Source organism: Salmo salar, chromosome 04, assembly GCF_965601325.2.
Source record: "Salmo salar chromosome 04, fSalSal1, whole genome shotgun sequence".
NCBI lineage: Eukaryota > Metazoa > Chordata > Actinopteri > Salmoniformes > Salmonidae > Salmo > Salmo salar.
In genome coordinates this window covers 43556515-43581378 of record NC_138294.1, presented here as the reverse complement: position 1 = coordinate 43581378, position 24864 = coordinate 43556515, and the positions used below count along the sequence as shown (strand labels likewise).

Here is a 24864-nt window from a genome sequence, read left to right as displayed (position 1 = left end):
AGGCTGAGAGAGGCTGGACCGAGGGCTTGTAGGCCTGTTGTGAGGCAGGTCCTCACCAGACATCACAGGCAACAACGTCGCCTATGGGCACAAAACAACCATCGCTGGACCTGACAGGACTAGCAAAAAGTGCTCTTCACTGACGAGTTGTGGTTTTGTCTCACCAGGGGTGATGGTCGGATTCGCGTTTATCGTCGAAGGTATGAGCGTTACACCGAGGTCTGTACTCTGGAGTGGGATCAATTTGGAGGTGGAGGGTTCGTCATGGTCTGGGGCGGTGTGTCACAGCATCCTCGGACTGAGCTTGTTGTCATTGCAGGCAATCTCAACGCTGTGTGTTACAGGGAAGACATCCTCCTCCCTCATGTGGTACCCTTCCCGCAGGTTCATCCTGTCTTGACCCTCCAGCATGTCAATGCCACCAGCCATATTGCTTGTTCTGGGACCTGTTGGATTGGAAGGTGAGGGCTAGGGCCATTCCCTCCAGAAATCTCTGGGAACTTGCAGGTGCCTTGGTGGAAGAGTGGGGTAACATCTCTCAGCAAGAACTGGCAAATCTGGTGCAGTCCATGAGGAGGAGACGCACTGCAGTACTTAATGCAGCTGGTGGCCACACCAGATACTGAATGTTACTTTTCATTTTGACCCCCCCTTTGTTCAGGGACACATTATTCCATTTCTGTTAGTCACATGTCTGTGGAACTAGTTCAGTTTATGTCTGTTGTTGAATCTTGTTATGTTCATACAAATATTTACACATATTAAGTTTTCTGAAAATAAATGCAGTTGACCTTGAGAGGACATTCATTTTTTTGCTGAGTTTATATACCACTATTTCATAAAAATAAAAATCACCACCCTATTAACTCTTCTTCAGTAAAATCTCATACACCCAGGTACTTCTCTGCAGCTGCCACCTACACTCATTAAAACACCCTACCCCACTCCACTACTTTGACCCTATCTGTTCTTGCATCATACCAACGGCCTTGGAAGACAGGACACAATACCTCAATACACACTATAACTCTTTTGAAGTCAAATGTCATATACCCAAATATGTCTCTGCAGCTGCCACCACAATATCTACTCTCTGTGATTTGCCTTCCATTTCTGCAGTACAGTTGATAACCATTGCTATGGACGCTAAGAAGCCAACCTTAAGAAAAAATAATTTCTTGCCCTATCCCTCTGTGCTGGCACAAATCTACTACTCACTGGGATCCTCGCAGGATTACTCACCCTTGACCCATCCTCCTCCACTTTCTTCACTTAGTATATGACACCCTCTTTCTGACTCTGGCCACTTCAACTGGCCACTCTTGCACTGGACACTTCCGATCCCCAGCAACATGAGCACCCCTACAGTTGACACACACAACTTTATCCACCGATAAACACAATTCTCTGTCCCAAACACACTTCCCACATCTTGGAATCTCCCTCCTACACACTGCTGCAACATGACCATAAACGTCGCTCTATCAAAATAACTGATCTATCCTAACATGCTTTTGTCTGGTACAGACTCAAAAGGACTGATAATGACTCCTCTGTTTCACCACGCTCCCCACCGGGTCTGCATAACATCAAACGGCGGGCATCAAAAACACCAGGAATTTTCTACTTCAATTGCTCCACCTCCGTACTTAACGCTACCCCAGAAATCCCCGCTTTCAATGGTAACCTTTTCCTATGACCAAAGCAAGAAACACAGGTCGTCTGCTCCCTCTGGTCAGAAGAAACACAAACATATCACAAAGTCCACTACAGGTTAGAGAGTGTTTTACCATAGTACCAGTAATAAAACTATTGTGGATAGATTCTGTTATATAAAGACATTCTCAGGGAGAGGCGAATGCTGTTTCAGGTTTGGCCTCAAATACTATCCGCTGGAGCCAAAATTACCCCTGTGAGTCTGTAACAATAATTACACATTGGCAGGGTTGCTGAGGAAGTGAGGCCTCTCTGGGGGCCAGATCATACCATGCTATTCATAGACCCTAGGTAACTATCTTCTGTCCGGGGGAGTTTTGTTAAGATCCCAGAGGCTCGGTCTGAACATTAACACGCATTGCTTGCGGTAGTTTTGTAAACACAAGTACCTTATCTTTCATATCAGCAATAAATTATTTTCTAAAATCAGAAGGATAAATTACTAGGACGTTTATAAGGTTAGGGTTCCCACATTTCCATGTGACAAGTTGTAGTTAATTAGCTTGATAATTGTTTACACATGTTGACAGCAGTGGCTGGCCAAAAATAACTTGTTTGAAAGTTGGATCATCTTATCCTTTGAGGCTTTAAAAGTGTTCTTAAACTATGATTTTAAACATTCAAAGCAACTGTTTTGAGCCAGGGAATGTGAATCAAAATATAGGCATTGAACATTGCATGAATAATTTAAGGCTTATACACAATGTGATTCAAGAACATTAGCTAGCTACTAATGCTAGTAGTAGGTCAGATAGTTAGCTAACCAGTGGTGTAAAATTAAGCAAAAATACTACTAAAGTAATTTTTGGGGGGTATCTGTACTTTACTATTTGTATTTTTGAAAACGTTTAATTTTACTTTACTACATTCCTAAAGAAAAGTATGTACTTTGTACACCATACATTTTCCTTGACACCCAAAAGTACTCATTACATTTTGAATGCTTAGCATTTTTTTTTAATATATAAGTATTTTGAAATTATTTATACTTTTACTTTTAATATTTAAGTAAGTTAATATTTGCGCAATTACATGTACTTTTCAATACTTAAGTATATTTAAAACAAAATATGTGGCTGACTTTCTCCTTTACTTGTATCATTTTATATTCATGTATCTTTACTTTTTCCACCACCGTAACGTTACTTAACTAGCTATAAACAAGCGCCTAAACTAGCTAATAGATAGAACAGATAGAACAATGAGAACATATTTGGTATAACGTTAGCTCAAACAAATCCAAAATAAATGTAATGTAGCATCTCTCTCGTTCTCCTCGTTCTCGTTTGGGCATTTTGAAATAAATTGATCACACTCAAGTAACACACCGAGTTTGTGATCAACTGTTACATAAGAGTTAGCATGTAGCTACATTTATAATCACGGCTAGATTCATTTTGATGACAGAAATAACAATTGCTGCTCGATTTGTGGCCATCTTCATCGATTGGTATAGGCTTGATGTTCTTCCTGGCCCGAATGTGACGTTCATCTTGAACGTGGAAAGTAATTGGTTCGAATTACAACACTTCTTTTAAGTGATTTGTTGTTGAGAGTGGGCGGGTTCAGGAATATTCACCCGAAGCAGAAAAACCATCATGGCTGCTGCCGTAGTACGAGGCATTGGCTCTAACCTTGCTAAAAACCTTCGCGAGATTCGTCTACATTTGTGCCAGACATCGCCTGCGAGTCAAGGAGCAAGGTTATTTCTCAAATGGGACGATAGTTATATGTTCACGGAATCGAAATGTGTTAACCAATATTAGCATTTTCACCACAGCTATGTTAGGTACTTCGCTAGCGGTCACCGCGAGACTCATAAGTAGCAGAAGCTACTGGACTGCCAGGCAGGCTTTAACGTTGCATGTACACATAGTAAGTTAGCAAACAATTGCAATCAGCTCAACTGAAATCATTTGCAGATCACGCACCTATCTAGCTAGATACAGCTCTACAACATTTTATATGATTTATTGTGATATTAATTCAACAGTATAAATCTAAAAGATGCCGCTTTATCAGTCAGCTGCACTGCGCTTTCCCGTTACAAGTGAGATAATTGTCTCCCTTGTTTAATAGCTAGCTATTTCACTACAATGGAATGGTATGTGGATAGTAACTAGTATTATGAAATGGTGAAATAACTATGTCACTGTTATTCCATGTTCTTCAGGGATTTTGTGGAGCAGCACTATGTGGAACTGAAGAAGGCAAACCCCACATTCCCCATCCTCATCAGGGAGTGCTCAGGTGTTCAGCCTAAGCTTTGGGCAAGATATGGTGAGAGCATTGTTTCAGTAGTTAGGTGATTAACATGTTTCACTGTGTATGCCAATTCAACTGCAATGTTTATGGCCATGTATTCATTTGGTTCTTTCAAATGTACCTGTTTTGCAGATTTTGGTAAAGAGAGCAGTGTGGCCCTTGACAATATGAACGTTGACCAAGTGGCTAAAGCGCTGGAGACAGTTGTGAAATCAAAAGCATGACCAATCCAGCTGCCCCGAAGACAGTGTTGATTTGTAAATTACATGTGTATCACATCTCTATTGCTGTTTTAATAAATCTGAGTGCTAACTTGTGACAAGCTGCTACATTGATGTGTTCATTGTTTGTGTGTTCATGTGAATTTCATTCCATTCATAGGCATGTGAAGCTTTTAGGAGTGCTGATATTGGTAAGTAAATTATTTGATGTGCACCCAATACTGTCAAACTCAGAAGGTTAATGAAGCCCTGTTCTATGTACCCAATGGTCTGTCTGAGACAATGCGACCAGGCTATCCGCATTGCAGTGCAAGGTTCATACACAAGTGTCTGGCAACAATGTACTTTTATATTCATGCTATAGATTTGCTTTTGAGTAAAGAAACAAGATTAAAAGAGAACCATGTTCATCATCAATAAACACCTTCAATAATTAGCTTCTGGGTAAAGAAACCAAATTAAAGGAACCATGTTCATCATTATCAATAAACAATCAGAAATGACAAATGGTAGAGGAGTTCATTGTTTTCACAAGAATGTGACCGACGTATTTAATCCCTTTCTTTCCACAGGAAGTTGTGGAAGTGTTCATAGCTTAAAGACCAGAAAATAAAACTTGCAACATGCAAGAGTACTACGACTGATAACGTTATCTAGATAGCCACGCCAAATCAAGCATATATTCATTCCTAAAGCATTAGAATTAGTTAACTTTGCAAACCCATCTTCAGTGTATTTGCCAACTTTCAGGCAGTGCAAATGTGTTACTGTACCCTTACTTTACTGTACCCAGTTCGATCAACACTTTGACTGGGATGGTATGACTATTTTGCCTTCCCATGTCAACATATGCATGGTTTAGCAAGGTTACTACATGTATAAAATATATTGTTAAAATGTATGTTGGAGATATCACAATACAGATATTCCCTAAAACAAAGTGGGGGGGGGGGGATCCAGGACAGAGTTTGGGGAAACCCTGCCCTAAAATGCATGTATAGAACCATAAGTACGTAGAACCACTACTGTAAGTCGCTCTGGATAAGAGCGTCTGCTAAATGACTAAAATGTACATGTACATGTAGAGGACAGAACTCATCTTTCCCCTTCTTTCAGAGGAAGCCTCAGGCACCAGTGTGATTGAGATGGTCCTATGATTCAAAGGTTAGAAGCGCCATTCCATTCCCTTGATTATGTCCATTACTGCAGAGAAACATTTAGCTTTTGAGAAATTATTTCTGTAACAAATGTTGGACTTTGAGAAAATTACAGAATATACAGATTTGGAGGATTAAAAAAAAAAAATTAAGTAAATATCAGCGCAATTACATTGTTTGTCATTTAGCAGACGCTCTTGTCCAGAGCATCTTACAGGAGCGATTAGGGTTAAGTGCCTTGCTCAAGGGCTCTTAACTGCAAGGCTACTTTATTTTATGCACAATTTACATAATCCATAATTTTCTGTTGAGACGCAGCCATGCCCCAGACCTTAGGCTGTGTTTACACAGGCAGCCCAATTCTGATATATACTGCTCAAAAAAATAAAGGGAACACTTAAACAACACATCCTAGATCTGAATGAAAGAAATAATCTTATTAAATACTTTTTTCTTTACATAGTTGAATGTGCTGACAACAAAATCACACAAAAATAATCAATGGAAATCCAATTTATCAACCCATGGAGGTCTGGATTTGGAGTCACACTCAAAATGAAAGTGGAAAAACACACTACAGGCTGATCCAACTTTGATGTAATGTCCTTAAAACAAGTCAAAATGAGGCTCAGCAGTGTGTGTGGCCTCCACGTGCCTGTATGACCTCCCTACAACGCCTGGGCATGCTCCTGATGAGGTGGCGGATGGTCTCCTGAGGGATCTCCTCCCAGACCTGGACTAAAGCATCCGCCAACTCCTGGACAGTCTGTGGTGCAACGTGGCGTTGGTGGATGGAGTGAGACATGATGTCCCAGATGTGCTCAAATGGATTCAGGTCTGGGGAACGGGCGGGCCAGTCCATAGCATCAATGCCTTCCTCTTGCAGGAACTGCTGACACACTCCAGCCACATGAGGTCTAGCATTGTCTTGCATTAGGAGGAACCCAGGGCCAACCGCACCAGCATATGGTCTCACAAGGGGTCTGAGGATCTCATCTCGGTACCTAATGGCAGTCAGGCTACCTCTGGCGAGCACATGGAGGGCTGTGCGGTCCCCCAAAGAAATGCCATCCCACACCATGACTGACCCACCGCCAAACCGGTCATGCTGGAGGATGTTGCAGGCAGCAGAACGTTCTCCACGGCGTCTCCAGACTCTGTCACGTCTGTCACGTGCTCAGTGTGAACCTGCTTTCATCTGTGAAGAGCACAGGGTGCCAGTGGCGAATTTGCCAACCTTGGTGTTCTCTGGCAAATGCCAAACGTCCTGCACGGTGTTTGGCTGTAAGCACAACCCCCACCTATGGACGTCGGGCCCTCATACCACCCTCATGGAGTCTGTTTCTGACCGTTTGGCAGACACATGCACATTTGTGGCCTGCTGGAGGTCATTTTGCAGGGCTCTGGCAGTGCTCCTCCTGCTCCTCCTTGCACAAAGGCGGAGGTAGCGGTCCTGCTGCTGGGTTGTTGCCCTCCTACGGCCTCCTCCACATCTCCTGATGTACTGGCCTGTCTCCTGGTAGCGCCTCCATGCTCTGGACACTACGCTGACAGACACAGCAAACCTTCTTGCCACAGCTCGCATTGATGTGCCATCCTGGATGAGCTGCACTACCTGAGCCACTTGTGTGGGTTGTAGACTCCGTCTCATGCTACCACTAGAGTGAAAGCACCGCCAGCATTCAAAAGTGACCAAAACATCAGCCAGGAAGCATAGGAACTGAGAAGTGGTCTGTGGACACCACCTGCAGAACCACTCCTTTATTGGGGGTGTCTTGCTAATTGCCTATAATTTCCACCTGTTGTCTATTGCATTTGCACAACAGCATGTGAAATGTATTGTCAATCAGTGTTGCTTCCTAAGTGGACAGTTTGATTTCACAGAAATGTGATTGACTTGGAGTTACATTGTGTTGTTTAAGTGTTCCCTTTATTTTTTTGAGCAGTGTATTTTTTTCCCACTAATTGGTCTTTAAACTCTTTTTCAGATCTGATGAGACGTTGAAACTTAAAAAAAAAAAGTTATAGTTACATGCTTTCTCAGCCCGTTTGCAGCCTTCTGGTTACCATTTTCCTTTAAATGCTGATAAATGAAATAAACCAAGGCCCTGTTTAATGTATCCGGGTCCCTTTGAAGTCATCTTTTTAAAATAGAATGACTATCCATATCAAAATAATACATATAAAGTGCTTTAATCTGCTGATTTAAGAGCTCTTCATCCTCACTGCATGCAGGATTTCGTCACGAAATTTACATCGACTACGCCCTCTTCGATGTGCATGATGGGACAATTGAGTTGAGTTCAGGTGATTGTATGTGTGTGCAAAGGTTGGCTAATTTGAAGAATCTCATATGTTTTGATTTGTTTAACACTTTTTTGCTTACGGCATGATTCCATATGTGTTATTTCATAGTTTTGATGTCTTCACTATTATTCTAAAATGTAGAAACGAGTAAAAATAAAAACCCACCTGTGGGTCTCAATCCATAATTTGTAAACACTGTCCTGATGATTGTTGGTGAAAGTGACATAAGTGTGTGTCATCGATCATGAGTTTATTTCCTGGTTCCATCAAACACTCTAACTCTCACAGAAATTAAGCCACAAAACGCAGTGGAAAGTAATACAGAAAAAGATCTGTGGAAAGTAATATAGAAAAAGATCAGTGGAAAGTAATATAATATAGAAAAAGATCTGTGGAAAGTAATATAGAAAAAGATCAGTGGAAAGTAATATAATATAGAAAAAGTTCAGTGGAAAGTAATATAAAATAGAAAAAGATCTGTGGAAAGTAATATAGAAGAAGATCTGTGGAAAGTAATATAGAAAAAGAGCTAACATAATACAAAAATGGCATAATGTTAGATGTCAATTAGGGTGGGAGTGGGGACATTACAAACACATATGCAACTAAAGCACATTCTCGGAATAACTGTCAAACACATGACTTAACATGGCAGGTTCATTAACTTGAAGATAACATTACAGTACAAGACTTAAAGTAGCCTGTGTCTACTTTGAGTTATTTGTCATACCATTAAGGACCTACACAGAAATCCATTCGCTGTCTTCAATTTGTGCTGAGGGAACCCACACTGGTAGCCATACTGGTAGCCATGGCTGATAGCGCCCATTCATTTTGTACATTTATTTATGTTATTTTTTTTGTATCAACGTTTATACATCAGCTATTGTTTTTTGATTGCTCTTTTGAATTTGTTGTAATTGGTCATCTTGACCAAGATTCAAGACTGTCTCGTTTGGCTTAGCTAGCGAGCAGTGAGCGATGGACTGTTTTAACTTGAATGCCCAAACACTGACTTCATGAAAAGTAGAGAACTGTATACGAAGATGGCTTGTACTAGTGAATATACTCTCTTTACCTTTAAAGTTCTAATGCAGATGGTTTTTTAAATCTCAATATCAAATCATTTCTGGGTAACAATTAAGTACCTTACTGTGATTGTTGTAAAATTAAAATGGTCAAAAAGAGACAAAAATAGCTTCTTAGCAAAGAGTAATTTCTCAAGTAAGAATTTTGCTTGGACTTTTTGCCTGCCCTGGATTTTAATTATGTGTGGTGAGCTTTCAGCATCCTGTGGAAGCAGTGATGTTAGCATCACCCAAGTGGGTGATACACAGAGTTATTGGAGAGGAGTAGCTAGGTAGTTAGCTAACCATCAAGCTACTAAGCCCAGGACAGGGAGGTGAGCTGCTGAGGCTGCGGACCTGACTGTGTCACTGACTCTGACCGGCTCCCTCCTCCGTGACCATCCATGCCTGAAGTTCCTCCACTCTTAATGCCAACATAACTGCTTCAATTCGTCATTCATTCTTCCAGTCCCTAACTTCCCTACTGTGTTACAATGTTATTGTTTTGTTATGTGCTTTTGTATACGCAATTCAGATTTTTAGCTGCCATGTATACAAAATAAAACTAAACAAGAACAACTAATCACAGAACACATTTTCTAATCTGATGTCATACCTGGCTTCTGGCTCTTGTAAAGAATAGATATGGCCTAAATCAGCCCAAACAAACAACAGACTCTTCCTGTTCAAACTCTGGTTCATGTGACTAGAAATATCTTCTCATACTAAACCACATCGTTATGATTGTCAATGAACCATTAATAACATTTTGTCTTATATGTATATCATGACAAAACCGTCAGATAATGCTGGAACAGATGTGCGAGTTTCAGTGTGTAGAGTAAATATGAACGCTAACCACATGGGCATAGTCTTGTGCTTTTCATGTTGGAACACAGCCTTCCCTGTGGCTCAGTTGGTAGAGCATGGTGTGTGCAACGCCAGGGTTGTGGGTTCGATTCCCACGGGGGGCCAGTACAAAAAAGTGCATGAAATGAAATGTATGCATTCATTACTGTAAGTCGCTCTGGATAAGAGCGTCTGCTAAATGACTAAAATGTAACATGACACGTTTGCCTGTTGCCCTCCACCTCTATTTTCATTCCACCAATGCCAACTGCTCATTCCTCTGGCCCAACCACTTTAAATATAGGAAAATCTTCTAACATGAATGACCATTGGCAGATCATTGTCTGCCATTCAGTAAAAATGATATTGGATCGCAAATACCAATCTGTACTGTGATTTATTTTTGTATTCTTATCGTTATTTCAATCACATTACTACAGTACAGACAACTACAACTATACCATTGAAATACACTTGTGAAAGAGAAGTGGGCTTACTCTAGTAAAGAGGAAATGCATAACCATGCATAATCAGTAACTTGTTCAATGAATGAATGCCCATTGACAACTCCCCTATTGGCTGTTACTTTGTGCCAAGGGATGGGAGGGAGGGGAAAGAAAGAAAATATTTTCCTCTCACAAATAAAATCTTACATGGGTTTACAGAGGAACCGCTAATATCATTAAATCTCTGTCAATAAACATACAGCCAAGTAAAGCTTCATGTAAACCTTACTAATGCCAGAACAAATCCGGTGAATGGTTTGGTATTATTGCAGTCGAATAAAGTCTAACGCCCTGCTTACTGTGAGTGTTACAACTACACCCCCTCTCAAAGCAAGTCTTTGCATTGAGGACGTTTGCACCATATCCTGTGACTTCATACACACTTCAATCACTGAGGACGATTAATCCATCAATTCAATAGAAAATCGACAGAGTTCACTTTCATACTCTCTGTTTCGTTGGAACGTTCCCTTTCACAAAGCTGTACAGTTTCAAAGTTGCTCCTGCTGTGTCTCCTTACAAATACCTATTTCCTTTTTCAGTGTGGGAGGAAAGGACTTTCAAGGACAGAAGGCAGACAGAACGTTTCAAGAACCTCAGTAACGAAACTATGGAAGACAGCTCTTATGAAGTAAGGTAATAATCGGAGGCACTTCCCTCTCCAGTGGAAAACGGAGAGAGAAAAAGCAATGTTTCAATGGTGGAATGCCACAGAGCGGTTAAAAAAAAAACACTGTCTGTTTCCCAATACCCAGGTGGACCATAAATATCCAGTTGCAGCCAAGTTAAACACTAACACTGGAGCTAAAGCTAACCCCATGGCAGCAGAGACCTTCTGCTCTGGGGCTGATCAACAAGGTTATTCTAGGTACACAGGCATACTTCCTATTCAAAAAAAGAATACAGTTGATAAAGAAAACATTTGCAGGCATAGATGTTAGTCAGGTAACGTTGGTGGATTCTCGACACTTGACATTGTGCTATGACCACTTTTTGGTGGTGGCGTAGCAGTGAAGCAGCAAAATCATTGCTTTGTGTTGAGTGAAATGGGATGAACTTTTGGCACACTTTAGTTGCACTGTAAAGGTAATTTACAACTCTCCGAGTTGGGCATCTCCGGCGCGTCACTTGGCTCTGTCATATCCTCACATGGTCTCTCCTATCATTGCTATGCAGACGACACACAATTAATCTTCTCCTTTCCCCCTTCTGATAACCAGGCGGCGAATCGCATCTCTGCATGTCTGTCAGACATATCAGTGTGGATGACGGATCACCAGCTCAAGCTGAACCTCGGCAAGACGGAGCTGCTCTTCCTCCCGGGGAAGGACTGCCCCTTCCATGATCTCGCCATCACGGTTGACAACTCCCTTGTGTCCTCCTCCCAGAGTGCTAAGAACCTTGGCGTGATCCTGGACAACACCCTGTCGTTCTCCACTAACATCAAGGCGGTGACCCGATCCTGTAGGTTCATGCTCTACAACATTTGCAGAGTACGACCCTGCCTCACACAGGAAGCGGCGCAGGTCCTAATCCAGGCACTTGTCATCTCCCGTCTGGATTACTGCAACTCGCTGTTGGCTGGGCTCCCTGCCTGTGCCATTAAACCCCTACAACTCATCCAGAACGCCGCAGCCCGTCTGGTGTTCAACCTTCCCAAGTTCTCTCACGTCACCCCGCTCCTCCGCTCTCTCCACTGGCTTCCAGTTGAAGCTCGCATCCGCTACAAGACCATGGTGATTGCCTACGGAGCTGTGAAGGGAACGGCACCTCCATACCTTCAGGCTCTGATCAGGCCCTACACCCAAACAAGGGCACTGCGTTCATCCACCACTGGCCTGCTGGCCCCCCTACCTCTGAGGAAGCACAGTTCCCGCTCAGCCCAGTCAAAACTGTTCGCTGCTCTGGCACCCCAATGGTGGAACAAGCTCCCTCACGACGCCAGGACAGCGGAGTCAATCACCACCTTCCGGAGACACCTGAAACCCCACCTCTTTAAGGAATACCTAGGATAGGATAAAGTAATCCTTCTAACCCCCCCCCCCCCCCTTAAAAGATTTAGATGCACTATTGTAAAGTGGTTGTTCCACTGGATATCATAAGGTGAATGCACCATTTTGTAAGTCGCTCTGGATAAGAGCGTCTGCTAAATGACTTAAATGTAATGTAAATGTAATATTGTGCCTAGGGGTATAGAGGGAAGAGGGATGTACTTGTTAGGCAGTGGTGAAAAAAGTACCCAATTGTCATATTTGAGTAAAAGTAGATATACCTTAATAGAAAATGACTCAAGTGAAAGTCACCCAGTAAAATACTACTTGAGTAAGTCTAAAAGTATTTGGTTTTAAATATACTTAAGTATCAAAAGTAAATGCAATTGCTAAACTAATATATTAGTATCAAAAGTCAAAGTATAAATCATTCCAAATTCCCTATACTAATAAAACCAGATAGCACTTTTTTTTTTTACATGTATTGATAGCCAGGAGCACACTCCAACACTCAGACATAATTTACAAATGAAGTATTTGGAACATAACACATTTCCCTGTTGCTTACCACCTCTATTTTCCACCAGATCAGAGACAGTAGTGATGACCAGGGATGTTCTCTTTATAAGTGTGTGAATTGGACCATTTTCCTGTCCTGTTAAGCATTAAAAAATGTAACTTTTGGGTGTCAAGGAAAATGTATTGAGTAAAAAATACATTATCTTCTATAGGAATGTGGTGGAGTAAAAGTTGTCAAAAATATAAATAGTCAAGTAAAGTACAGATACCCCCAAAACAACTTAAGTAGAACTTTAAAGTATTTTACTTAAGTACTTTACACCACTGTTGTTAGTGTGTGTGTTTGATTTGACAGCATGAAGCGTACCATGTGAACACACAAATATATTACAGGGGCCTCTAAAGGTGACAGGTAAATCTGATTCTCCATCAACCTTATATATACAGTTGAAGTCGGAAGTTTACATACACCTTAGCCAAATACATTTAAACTCAGCTTTTCACAATTCCTGACATTTAATCCTAGTAAAAATGTCCTGTCTTAGGTCAGTTAGGATCACCACTTTATTTTAAGAATGTGAAATGTCAGGATAATAGTAGAGAGAATTATTTCTTTCAGCTTTTATTTCTTTCATCACATTCCCAATGGGTCAGAAGTTTACATACACTCAATTAGTATTAGTACCATTGCCTTTAAATTGTTTAACTTAGGTCAAATGTTTCAGGTAGCCTTCCACAAGCTTCCCACAATAAATTGGGTGAATTTTGGCCCATTCCTCCTGACAGAGCTGGTGAAACTGAGTCAGGTTTATAAGCCTCCTTGCTCGCACACGCTTTTTCAGTTCTGCCCACATATTTTCTATAGGATTGAGGTCAGGGCTTTGTGATGGCCACTCCAATAGCTTGACTTTGTTGTCCTTAAGCCATTTTGCCACAACTTTGTAAGTATGCTTGGGGTCATTGTCCATTTGGAAGATCCATTTGCGACCAAGCTTTAACTTCCTGACTGATGTCTTGAGATGCTGCTTCAATATATCCACATAATTTTCCTCCTCATGATGCCATCTATTTTGTGAAGTGCACCAGTCCCTCCTGCAGCAAAGCACCCCCACAACATGATGCTGCCACCACCGTGCTTCACGGTTGGGATGGTGTTCTTCGGCTTGCAAGCCTCCCCCTTTTTCCTCCAAACATAATGTGTTACGAAGCCTCCTAGTAGGAGGGAGGTGCAGGAATCAGGAGCAGGAGAGCAAGGAAGTTCCAGTGGCACAAACGTTTATTAATGTAGTCCCGACTCAACAACAACATGGGGGAAAACACGCACAAAACTAAGTCGCCACACACAGGGAAACTCATTACACACACGGAGGAGAAACCTCAACTCCTAAACAAAATATCGAAACGGTAACACTACCGAATGAAACGAAAACCCTGTGGTGCAGACACGCACCCCTAACGTCGTACACATACAAACAATCCCGCACAAAGACTAGCAGGCAGCGGGGTGTAAATAAACCCACTGAAATCAACTAAATGAACACAGGTGTGATAAAACAGACAGACACAAACGAAAAGGAAAAATGGATCGGTGGCAGCTAGTAGGCCGGCGACGACGACCGCCGAGCACCGCCCGAACAGGGAGTGGAGCCACCTTCGGTGGAAGTCGTGGCATAATGATGGTCATTATGGCCATCCAGTTCTATTTTTGTTTCATCAGACCAGACATTTCTCCAAAAAGTATGATCCTTGTCCCCATGTGCAGTTGCAAACCGTAGTCTGGCTTTTTTGTGGCAGTTTTGGAGCAGTGGGTTCTTCCTTGCTGAGTGGCCTTTCAGGTTATGTCGATATAGGACTCGTTTGACTGTGGATATAGATACTTTTGTACCTGTTTCCTCCAGCATCTTCACAAGGTCCTTTGCTGTTGTTCTGGGATTGATTTGCACCTTTCGCACCAAAGTACGTTCATCTCTAGGAGACAGAACGCGTCTCCTTCCTGAGCAGTATGCCGGCTGCGTGGTCCCATGGTGTTTATACTTACGTACTATTGTTTGTACAGATGAACGTGGTACCTTCAGGCGTTTGGAAATTGCTCCCAAGGATGAACCAGACTTGTGGAGGTCTACAATTGTTTTTCTGAGGTCTTGGCTGATTTCTTTTGATTTTCCAATGATGTCAAGCAAAGAGGCACTGACTTTGAAGGTAGGGCTTGGAATACATCCACAGGTACACCTCCAGTTGACTCAAATTATGTCAATTAGCCTATCAGAAGCTTCTAAAGCCATGACATCAATTTCTGGAATTTTCCAAGCTGTTTAAAGGCACAGTCAACTTAGTGTATGTAAACATCTGACCCACTGGAATTGTGATACAGTGAATTATAGGTGAAATAATCTGTCTGTAAACAATTGTTGGAAAAATTACTTGTGTCATGCACAAAGTAGATATCCTAACCGACTTGCCAAAACTATAGTTTGTTAACAATACATTTGTGGAGTGGTTGAAAAACAAGTTTTAATGACTCCAACCTAACTGTATGTAAACTTCCGACTTCAACTGTACCTTCTCTTTGTAGCTGCATCATAGCCGAGGGCATGGAGTCTATAAAGGGATATATAATGTTGTGCTAGATTACTGCACACATAGACTGATTAGGAGGTAGGTGTCCTGTTTCATGATTCTCCCCTCTAAAGGGCATGGTCCATCACACAACCGTTGGAATACAGCAGTAGCCACAACATGAGCCTACATGTAGTTTGACTGAAGCCTACCTACTCCCATTCTGACTTTAAATAATAGAGTTATTATCATGTCGTGAAATATAAAGTCTGTCGTAGAACTTTTGAAATGCAGCTACTTAAATAACATGGACATACTTGAGCACAAGAAAGGCCTAATTGTAGTATGTTCACTGTAGCCTACTCCCATTCTAACTTTGATAATAAAGTGATTCTACCCATAATCCGAGATTTTTGATTTATGTTCGTTTAAAAAACGTGTAGCATAAGAAAAATGTATGGGATGCAATTTTTTTCAATGCAGGGTCTAGACAATTTTCCTTGAGATGAGCCGCAACGGGCTTTTCTTGTATCAGGGGCAGAGGGTGGGTCCATGAAGGGGTCTTGTTTCATGTTCGGTGATGAGACGCGGGCGGAGTTTCAACAACCACTGAGAGGAGAAATAGTGCAAAAGATAGGCTAATGTAGGCTACTGTAAATATCAAACCATACTTGGCCGGCCAGTGTTTAGTGGGGACTAAGGAATGGTTATCAGCGTGCCTGGAAACGATGCAACTTTATAATGTGCAGTAGTAGCTTTCAAAGTTTAGAGGCCAAGTTTACAGAAGAGAAGCTTGGACGTTGTAAACGCAGAAGACCGTCATGATGACGAATGAGAATCTGCGGCAGAAACAATGTTTCCACTCTGCATCCTAGGATCATCAATTACGCGCGTGTGTCTACGTATTATTTCAAGAATGTGTGTAATACAAAAAGAAAAACCAGAGACTAGAGTGCGAGTACCCTAACGACTCTGTCCAAGTACACTCTAAAATCAGTAAAAATGCACGCAGTTACCAGCTTCTCAATGGTCAGTTTGCTAAGTTTTGGCTACCTATCCATGGACTGGATCAAGCCGAATCAAGTGGAGGAGCACACTCAAAACGATGCCTCTATTACGTTTGAGCCTAAGCAGCCACCACACATTATATTCATACTGACGGATGACCAAGGCTTTAATGACATAGGTTATCACAACCCGGACATTCGGACTCCAACTCTGGACAAACTGGCTGCGGAGGGGGTGAAGCTGGAGAATTACTATGTTCAACCTATCTGCACTCCGTCACGCAGTCAGTTGATCACCGGCAGGTAAGCATAAAAGCCTCACCATCAGCATCGGGCGTTTTGACACGGATATCCTTGAACATATGCTTGTAATTGGTTCTCTTGATCACAGATTAAACATAACACTTGTTGTTTTATGTAGGCAACATTATCGGCAATGAGAGTGTACAGCCAGGTGAGTAATTACAAGTATAGCGAAACCACAAAACGTTATAATGCATCATCTCCTGATCAAGATGCTGGTTGCGTTTGGTGATAAATATGTGCATGCATGGTACAATGCATTCCTTTGTTAGCCAACTTGTGTTCCCCTTAGGGCCTAAGAGTCCCTAAGACTCAGAGCCCCTAAAAATCTGTCGTTCTGCCCCTGAACAAGGCAGTTAACCCACTCTTCCTAGGCTGTCATTGAAAATAAGAATTTGTTCTTAACTGACTTGCCTAGTTAAATAAAGGTAAAAAAAATTAAGAAGACTGAACAGGACAGTGTTCTAACATATGTAGAGTACTTTTGAAATGTCTCATCCAACCCTGAAAACAACTGTTAAATGTTTATACTAATGGTGTGTCCCTTGAGCTGACTCATCCAGAGCAACCACAACATTTACTGGAAGTACTACTGCTGGCATCGACAGTATGTCATAACAGATGAGTTAGATGATCATTCATAAGGTTAGGAATTCTCAGCGAATGAAGGCGAGTTGGGAAAGCTAAACAAAACTGGTTCGTTTTCCCACAGACATTGAACAGAGGTTGAATACATCAACGATAGAGGTCAGGGATACTGTCATTTGCCAAATAGTCGACTTATTTGACTAAAACCTACCAGGAAAGAGCTGTACACTGTTGGGGAAGATCAATGCTGTAGTAGATACCTCTGTTTCTACCCAGGGTACATGAGCAGAAACATCTGCTGTTGAGAGCAATGTGGAGAGCTGCAGGATGAGGCCAGTATTGTGAAACAATGGCTGAGGGCTGCTAAAGACTTGATAAACACAACCATATGAGCGCCAGGGTAGGAAAATAATTGAAAGGGAACGACACGAATGCTTGGATGGAGTCCTTGCCTCCTCAAAGTTATGTGTCTCTGAAACACACACGGGCCATATTCCCTCTATCATAGTACTCAGAGTAGGTTGGACTTGTTGATATGTCCTAACATCGCTTAAAGTTCACAACTTGGGGGAGGTCTTATCAGGACAATGTACGTTTGTGGAAACATTTTGTGAAAGTGGATTGCTAGGAACTTTTTTCATTGCAGGGTTTGCTTGACCGACTGTTTTTGAGTGGTGAAGTTGACATACCACACAGCTGCTGCACTGCATCCTGAACAATAGCTGTGGGGCCGTCAATAACGTGCGTGCGTGCGTGCGTGCGTGCGTGTGTGTGTAATGGGGTTGGTTGGTAGCCTGTCACTCGGGGATCTCTCTTGCAAAGAAACAGTTCACCCCAGAGTCTGAATCTCCAAAGTGTTTCTAAGAAGAATTGAATGAGCTGTTTTCTCCCCAGCAACTCTCAGCTGATGAACAACCCACAGGGGAGGGTGATGAACAGGAGCAAGACAGTTGTTTTTTGGGCTGAGGAGTGAGGACATGACACACTCACTATGTGCCTGAAAGAGATGTGGACAGAAGGCCAAGGCCTAATAGAAACCATCCTATTGACTGCTAAAGCTGTGAGGAAGGGAGAGAGAGAATAGAGCCATGGAATGTTTCTGTATAGGTGTGTGTATATCTACACTGCGTCACCCATTACATGAACTCTCAGTGGACTCTCTCTCACCACATGCTCATTTGGACTTGGTGTGGGTCGTGGGAGGAAGGGACTTGTCTGAAGGAAGTGGAGTGTGTCTGCTTACTGCAGTGTAGACCACCCAAATATCAGACCACGCTAAGAACCTGGGTGGCCAGACAAACGGTATATAGGGACAAGGTGCAAGTGTTTTCATGTGGTACAGTGTAACTGAAGTACTACACAGTAATACAAATAGGCACATGTTCAGGACTGATGAAAACTTCAATATCTCTTCTTTTACCTGGAATGTTTTGGTATTTCTGTTAGTGGCCGCAGCACCTTTTCAACCTCAGCCATTGTGGTGTTTGCTATAGTTCAATAGGGGGATATACTCGTTCTTCTGATTCCTGCAACATTCCTTTGCTCGCTCACCCATATCCTTGCAAAGTATCCCGTCAGTACCCTTCTCCTTCCCTGGTGGGTGACAAGCTGTTGCACACTCCATAGAAGCACACTTCTGGCCGAAAACAGATGCTAATGTTTAGAAGAGTTTCCTTCAAGACTAATTAACTTAATGAATTGCCTTTTATGTCTTGAAAGCTGCAGTCAGGCTGTAAAACAAGCTTTGCCAACCACATAGTAATTTAATGGTTGGTAGATCACAGCCTACTTATCTGTGAGGAAAGTGTATCTTCAATAAGAGTGTTCTCAGCATCATGACTGTATTTATCAGCTCCAGCATTGAATGGGTTTATTTTACACAATGAGTGAAGATGAATAAGATGGACATTAAGTTGGACATTATTTCTCCCTACACAGATACCAGATCCACACAGGCCTCCAGCACTCCATCATCCGGCCTCGCCAGCCCAACTGTCTCCCCCTGGACATGACCACGCTCCCACAGCGGCTGCAGGAAGCGGGGTACGCTACTCACATGGTGGGCAAATGGCACCTTGGCTTCTACAGGAAGGAGTGTCTGCCCACGCGCCGAGGCTTCCACAGCTACTTTGGCTCTCTGACGGGCAGTGTGGACTACTACACGTACGGCTCCTGTGACGGACCAGGCCTGTGTGGCTACGACCTCCACGAGGGGGAGACCGTGGCCTGGGGCCGTGGAGGCAAGTTCTCCACCCACCTCTACACGCAGAGGGTACGCAAGATCCTGTCCACTCACGACCCTTCCCGCCAGCCCCTCTTCATGTTCCTCTCCCTCCAGGCTGTACACACGCCCCTGCAGTCGCCCAAGGCCTACATCTACCCCTACCGCGGGATGGGGAACATAGCCAGAAGGAAGTACGCAGCCATGGTGTCCATCGTAGACGAGGCTGTACGAAATGTCACCTACGCTCTGCGTAAGTACGGCTACTATCGCAACAGTGTGCTCATCTTCTCCACTGACAACGGTGCCCAGCCGTTCACTGGGGGGAGTAACTGGCCCCTACGGGGGCGTAAGGGGACCTACTGGGAGGGAGGTGTCCGTGGGGTGGGCTTCGTACACAGCCCCCTGCTGCGTCACAAGCGGAGGGTTTCCAAGGCCCTCCTGCACATCACTGACTGGTACCCAACCCTGGTTGGTCTGGCTGGGGGTAACGTGTCACTGACTGAGGGTCTTGACGGCTACAATGTATGGCCAACCATCAGTGAGGGCAGAGAGTCCCCACGCCTGGAGATCCTCCATAACATTGACCCCCTCCACCGGCGCGCTGGCCTGGCGTCTGGGTCTGGACAGGAGGCCCAGCATGTGTGGGACACCTCGGTCCAAGCTGCCATCCGGGTGGGGGACTGGAAGCTGCTAACAGGGGACCCGGGCCATGGAGACTGGGTCCCACCACAGGTACTGGCCAACTTCCCAGGCAGTTGGTGGAACCTGGAGCGGAACACTGAGGGAACAGGGAAGTCTGTGTGGCTTTTCAACATCACAGGAGACCCCTATGAACGCAGTGACCTGGCTGTGCAGAGGCCTGATGTGGTCAAGAAGCTGCTAGCACGTCTGGCCTACTACAACTGCACTGCTGTCCCTGTTAGGTTCCCCACCGACGATCCCCGGGCCAATCCAGACCGCAACGGGGGGGCCTGGGTACCCTGGGTCGGGGGGGACGAGGACGAGCCGAAATGGAACGGGGTCTATAAGAAAGGGAGGAATAAAAAGAAGAAGAAATGCAAGCTGTGCAAACTGAGATCCTTTTTCAAGAAACTGAATACAAGGATAATGTCCAATAGAATATGAGGGAAAGTCAATGATACTCAGTCACAAGTAGCCTATACATTTAACACTGCAAGAATAATCTGAGCCAGTAAACACTTTGTGTGTGTGTGACAATGGAAAATGATGTTTACTATACTGCATCTCTTTGAGTGTGCTTTCATATGTGTTTTGGCTGTAGGACTATTGGGTTCTATTGTTTTTATTAAATGTTCTATTTGATCCATTTGTAGTGTGTAGCTAAGTGAATTCAGCATGTTTATGTTGACCTACTCACTTGGGGTTATTTCAGCAGTAATGACATGAACTGACCTGTTTTTTTCTATATTTTTGAAAATATCTAAGTAAAGAAATAACAGTTTTAATTAATTAATTAATTAAACAGAAACTAATGGGTGATTTCTCATGAAATTAGAACAAAACAAGCCCATGATTTTGGGGATTCTCATATAATTTAATCGATAGAAGAGTCCTTTGGAGGAAGGATTGTTGACATGTATTTGACATTTGTATCTTTTTGGCCTTACCAGGGCCTCCGTTTAAAGCTGTGATCCGCGATAGTCAAAACAGAGCCATTGGCCGCCCCAAGCGCATTTGTTTTGGTTTGAAGAAACTAGCATCAAGTATTGTGGTATAAAAAAAAAATCGTAGTACATACTATACTTTTCTATCGCGTGTGCAATGATGTGCTGATGTCTGAGGGAAAAAACTGTTCGTTGTTTAAAAACATCTTTGTTATTGTAATATTGCAAATGGACATTGCAGTTTCACCGCTACCGATTGCAGCTTTAAGACTCGATAGTGTTTTACAGCTTGCTCTGTAATATGAGTAGTATTTGGAGTTAAATAATAATTGCCTTACATTAATTAATGCATTTTGTAAAATATAGACATGTAAAATGTACCATTTTTGATTTGGAAAATGTTTCTATTGTTGAACATAATATATTCAATGGACATATCTACGTTCCAGAGTGGGATCTTTGCTAGTTTTAAAGTAATGGTCCATTTTAAAGAGAAATATGTGCATGTTAGGCAGGTTTCCATTTAAGTTTATACTACAAAGCAAAAGCTATGTCGCAAAAAACATTGCAACATGTGTAATGGAAACTGCAGCTATAGGATAAATGTTCTAAAGATCAACTAAATGTTTATCCATTCGACAGGGGTGGGTTTTTTATGTTGTTTTTCTTTGTTTAGTGTGACAAATGATGTAACCTGTGTTTTTCGAATAAATGATGATTGCCGAATAATTTCGGAGGTACGTGGGGCATGTGAGGTCACCACATGACTACAGTGCCTTCAGAAATGATTCTTCACACCCGATGACTTAAAAAAATTGTTACAGCCTGAATTTAAAATGGATAAAATGTAGATTTTTTTGTCACTGGCCTACACACAATACCCCATAATGTCAAAGTGGACTTGTGTTTTTCTAAATGTTTACAAATAAATGAAAAATAAAATCCCGAAATGTCTTGAGTCAATACGTAATCCTACCCATTTGTTATGGCAAACCTAAATAAGTTCAGGAGTAAAAATTCACATAAGTTGCATGTACTCCCTCTGTGTGCAATAATAATGTTTAACAGGTTTTTTTAATGACTACCTCATCTCTGTAACACACACAAACAATTATCTGTAAGGTCCCTCAGTCGAGCAGTGAATTTCAAACATAGATTCAACCACAAAGACCACTGAGGTTTTCCAGCGTCTAGCAAAAAAGGGCACCTACTGTTTTGTTACATGGGTAAAAATAAAAATATATCCGTTTGACCATGGTAAAGTTATTAATTACACTTTATATTGCCGTATGAATACACCCAGTCACTACAAAGATACAGGCGTCCTTCCTAACTCAATTGCCAGAGAGTAAGGAAACCGCTCAGGGCCCATGAGGCCAATGGTGACTTTAAAACAGTTACAGAGTTTAATGGCTGTGATAGGAGAGAAGTTAGGATGCATCAACAACATTGTAGTTACTCCACAATACTAACCTAATTGAAAGAGTGAAAAGAAGGAAGCCTGTACAGAATTAAAATATTCCAAAACATGCATTCTGTTTGCAACAAGGCACTAAAGTAATACTGCAAAAAAAATGGTCTTGAATACAGGTGTTATGTTTGGGGCAAATCCAATACAACACTTACTGAGTACCACTCTCCATATTTTCAAGCATAGTGGTGGTTGCATCATGTCATGGGTATGCTTGTAATTGTTAAGTGGGGAGTTTTTTCAGGATAACAAAGAAATGTAATGGAGCCAAGCATAGACCAAATCCTAGAGGAAAACCTGGCTCAGTCTGCTTTCCACCAGACCCTGGGAGATGAATTCACCTTTCAGCAGGACAATAACCTAAAACAAAAGGCCAAATCTACACTGGAGTTGCTTAACAAGAAGACAGTGAATGTTCCTGAGTGGCCTGGTTACAGTTTTGACTTAAATCGGCTTGAAAGTCTATGGCAAGACTTGAAAATGGCTGTTTAGCAATGATCAACAACCAATTTGACAGAGCTTAATGAATTTTGAAAAGGATAATGGGCAAATATTGTACTTTCCAAGTGTGCAAAGCTCTTAGACACTTACTGAGAAAGACTCCCCGCTGTAATCGCTGCCAAAGGTGATTCTAATACGAATTGAGTCAGGGGTGTGAATACTTATATAAATGAGATATTTCTGTATTTCATTTTCAAGAAATGTGCAAATATTTCAAGAAACACGTTTAAACTTTTTCTTTATGGGGTATTGTGTGTAGATGTGTGATTTAATCCATTTGAATTCAAGCTGTAATACAACAAAATGTGGAATAAGTCAAGGTGTGGTGGAATACTTTCTGAAGGCACTGCATAAAGCTCCACTCCACATATGTAAATGCCTACTGCTTGCTAAATCTATGTTTCAACTATAAAAAAAAGAATGTTTCTTTGCAGGACAAGGATTGTCTTGACTTTCAAGAATGCCAGAATTGCTTCACCTTGCTTTTCTGGTTGGCTGGATGCAAGATTCACCATCCAATTATTTCAGATATACAGGAGTGCAAGTCTCACCTTGTCACGGACCATGGCAATAGGCTAATTTGACACATGAGAATTATTAGAATAGGGCAAATATTAGTCTACTCTTGCATTCTGTCCATGCTGACTTGTGTGTGCTACCAGAGACATTAAACAAATAGGTGGGGAGGCATACAGGCTGTCGCAAATTGGATCATTTGTCAATAAGTAGAAGAGATCCTCTCCAGAACGTTGATATGCATGTAGAGTGTATTATGGTCAACAATATATTGAAAAATTAGCCAGATATATTTGTAAAAATATTTTTTCAATATTTATAACTATATGTAAGAAAATACTACTCATATTACATAGCAAGTGGTGAAGCTTCCTATGAGACCAATTTCTGCTTTGTAGCAGCTACAGATGAAACATTATGGAGTCTTAACGGACTTAACAGACATTTAGGTAAGGCCAAAATATCACAAACATTCGAACTTCAATTAATTATTTCCCAATTATGCTTTAAGATACAAATGTCAAATATATGTCAACAATCCTTCCTCCAAAGGACTCTTCTATGGATAACATTTTGTGAATATCCACAAAATCATGATCTTGTCTTGTTCTAGTTTTCACACTAATGTCATATTCCTCTTCACTTCTTTGTGAAAACCACAGACATCCTCACCTTGACAACAGACACGGACCATTGGTCGCTTCTTATACAAGTCACTTCCTTGAATATACTGTATGTCATCCTACACCAGCTGATAGGCCAACCTGGTCTCATAGACTAGACGTAACATAGTAAATGTCAATCCGGGACATTGCGTTTAGTATGATATGTTACGTTTGGTATGTTAAATAAGACAGATGGATACTTAAGGCAAAGGAAAACTGAAAAGAAGAGTGTTGGTGAAATGCTTAGTCCGTAGTTATTATTTTCTGATTGCTCTCTTAATGTCACAACCGTCTGGTAAAAGTTGTTAAGGGGCTGTGCTGATAGTGTCTTGTCTCCAATGGAAACCATTAAACTCTGTAGTTAAAGATGCACTATGCAGAAATCTCTCAGCCATTTCCTGGTTGAACAGATCTACCACTTCAAAACTGCAATATGTAACTTTTTGGGTGACAAAACCAAATTAACATAGAAATGTTGTCGAATTGAAAGCAAGTCTAAGAAGCACATAGAATATGTTCTATGTGCGCTAATTCTATGCTTCCCGTTCTTAAGTTTTGTTTTTGAGTCTTTTACTTTGGTTTTGTACACCAGCTTCAAACAGCTGAAAATACTATATTTTTGTTTATGTAAAAGATAGTTCACAGCGGTTTAGATGGTACAAAGATTCTCTACACTATAGTTGCTTGTTTTGTCACATAAACTGAAATTAGGTGAACTATTATAATTTTAGCAACCAGGAAATGGCGGAGTGATTTCTGCATAGTGCATCTTTAATGATTTATTCAGAAGTCTACCAAGAAAGTACTGTA

General features: G+C 41.9%; 2 protein-coding genes across 2 annotated transcripts; both read left to right on the top strand.

Moving 5' to 3' along the window:
- Nucleotides 1-3260: 3260 nt before the first annotated feature.
- LOC106602938 (NADH dehydrogenase [ubiquinone] 1 alpha subcomplex subunit 2) lies at nucleotides 3261-4303 on the top strand. Its single transcript, XM_014195962.3, has 3 exons — nucleotides 3261-3418; nucleotides 3890-3996; nucleotides 4114-4303. Exons 1-3 carry the CDS (start codon nucleotides 3315-3317, stop codon nucleotides 4203-4205), a joined length of 303 nt encoding a protein of 100 aa, XP_014051437.1. The 5' UTR covers nucleotides 3261-3314; the 3' UTR covers nucleotides 4206-4303.
- An 11422-nt stretch (nucleotides 4304-15725) lies between these two features.
- LOC106602937 (arylsulfatase I) lies at nucleotides 15726-23563 on the top strand. The gene is made up of 2 exons (XM_014195961.3): nucleotides 15726-16464; nucleotides 18991-23563. The coding sequence occupies exons 1-2, from the start codon at nucleotides 16157-16159 to the stop codon at nucleotides 20399-20401; spliced, it is 1719 nt and encodes a 572-aa protein (XP_014051436.1). The 5' UTR covers nucleotides 15726-16156; the 3' UTR covers nucleotides 20402-23563.
- Nucleotides 23564-24864: the final 1301 nt, after the last annotated feature.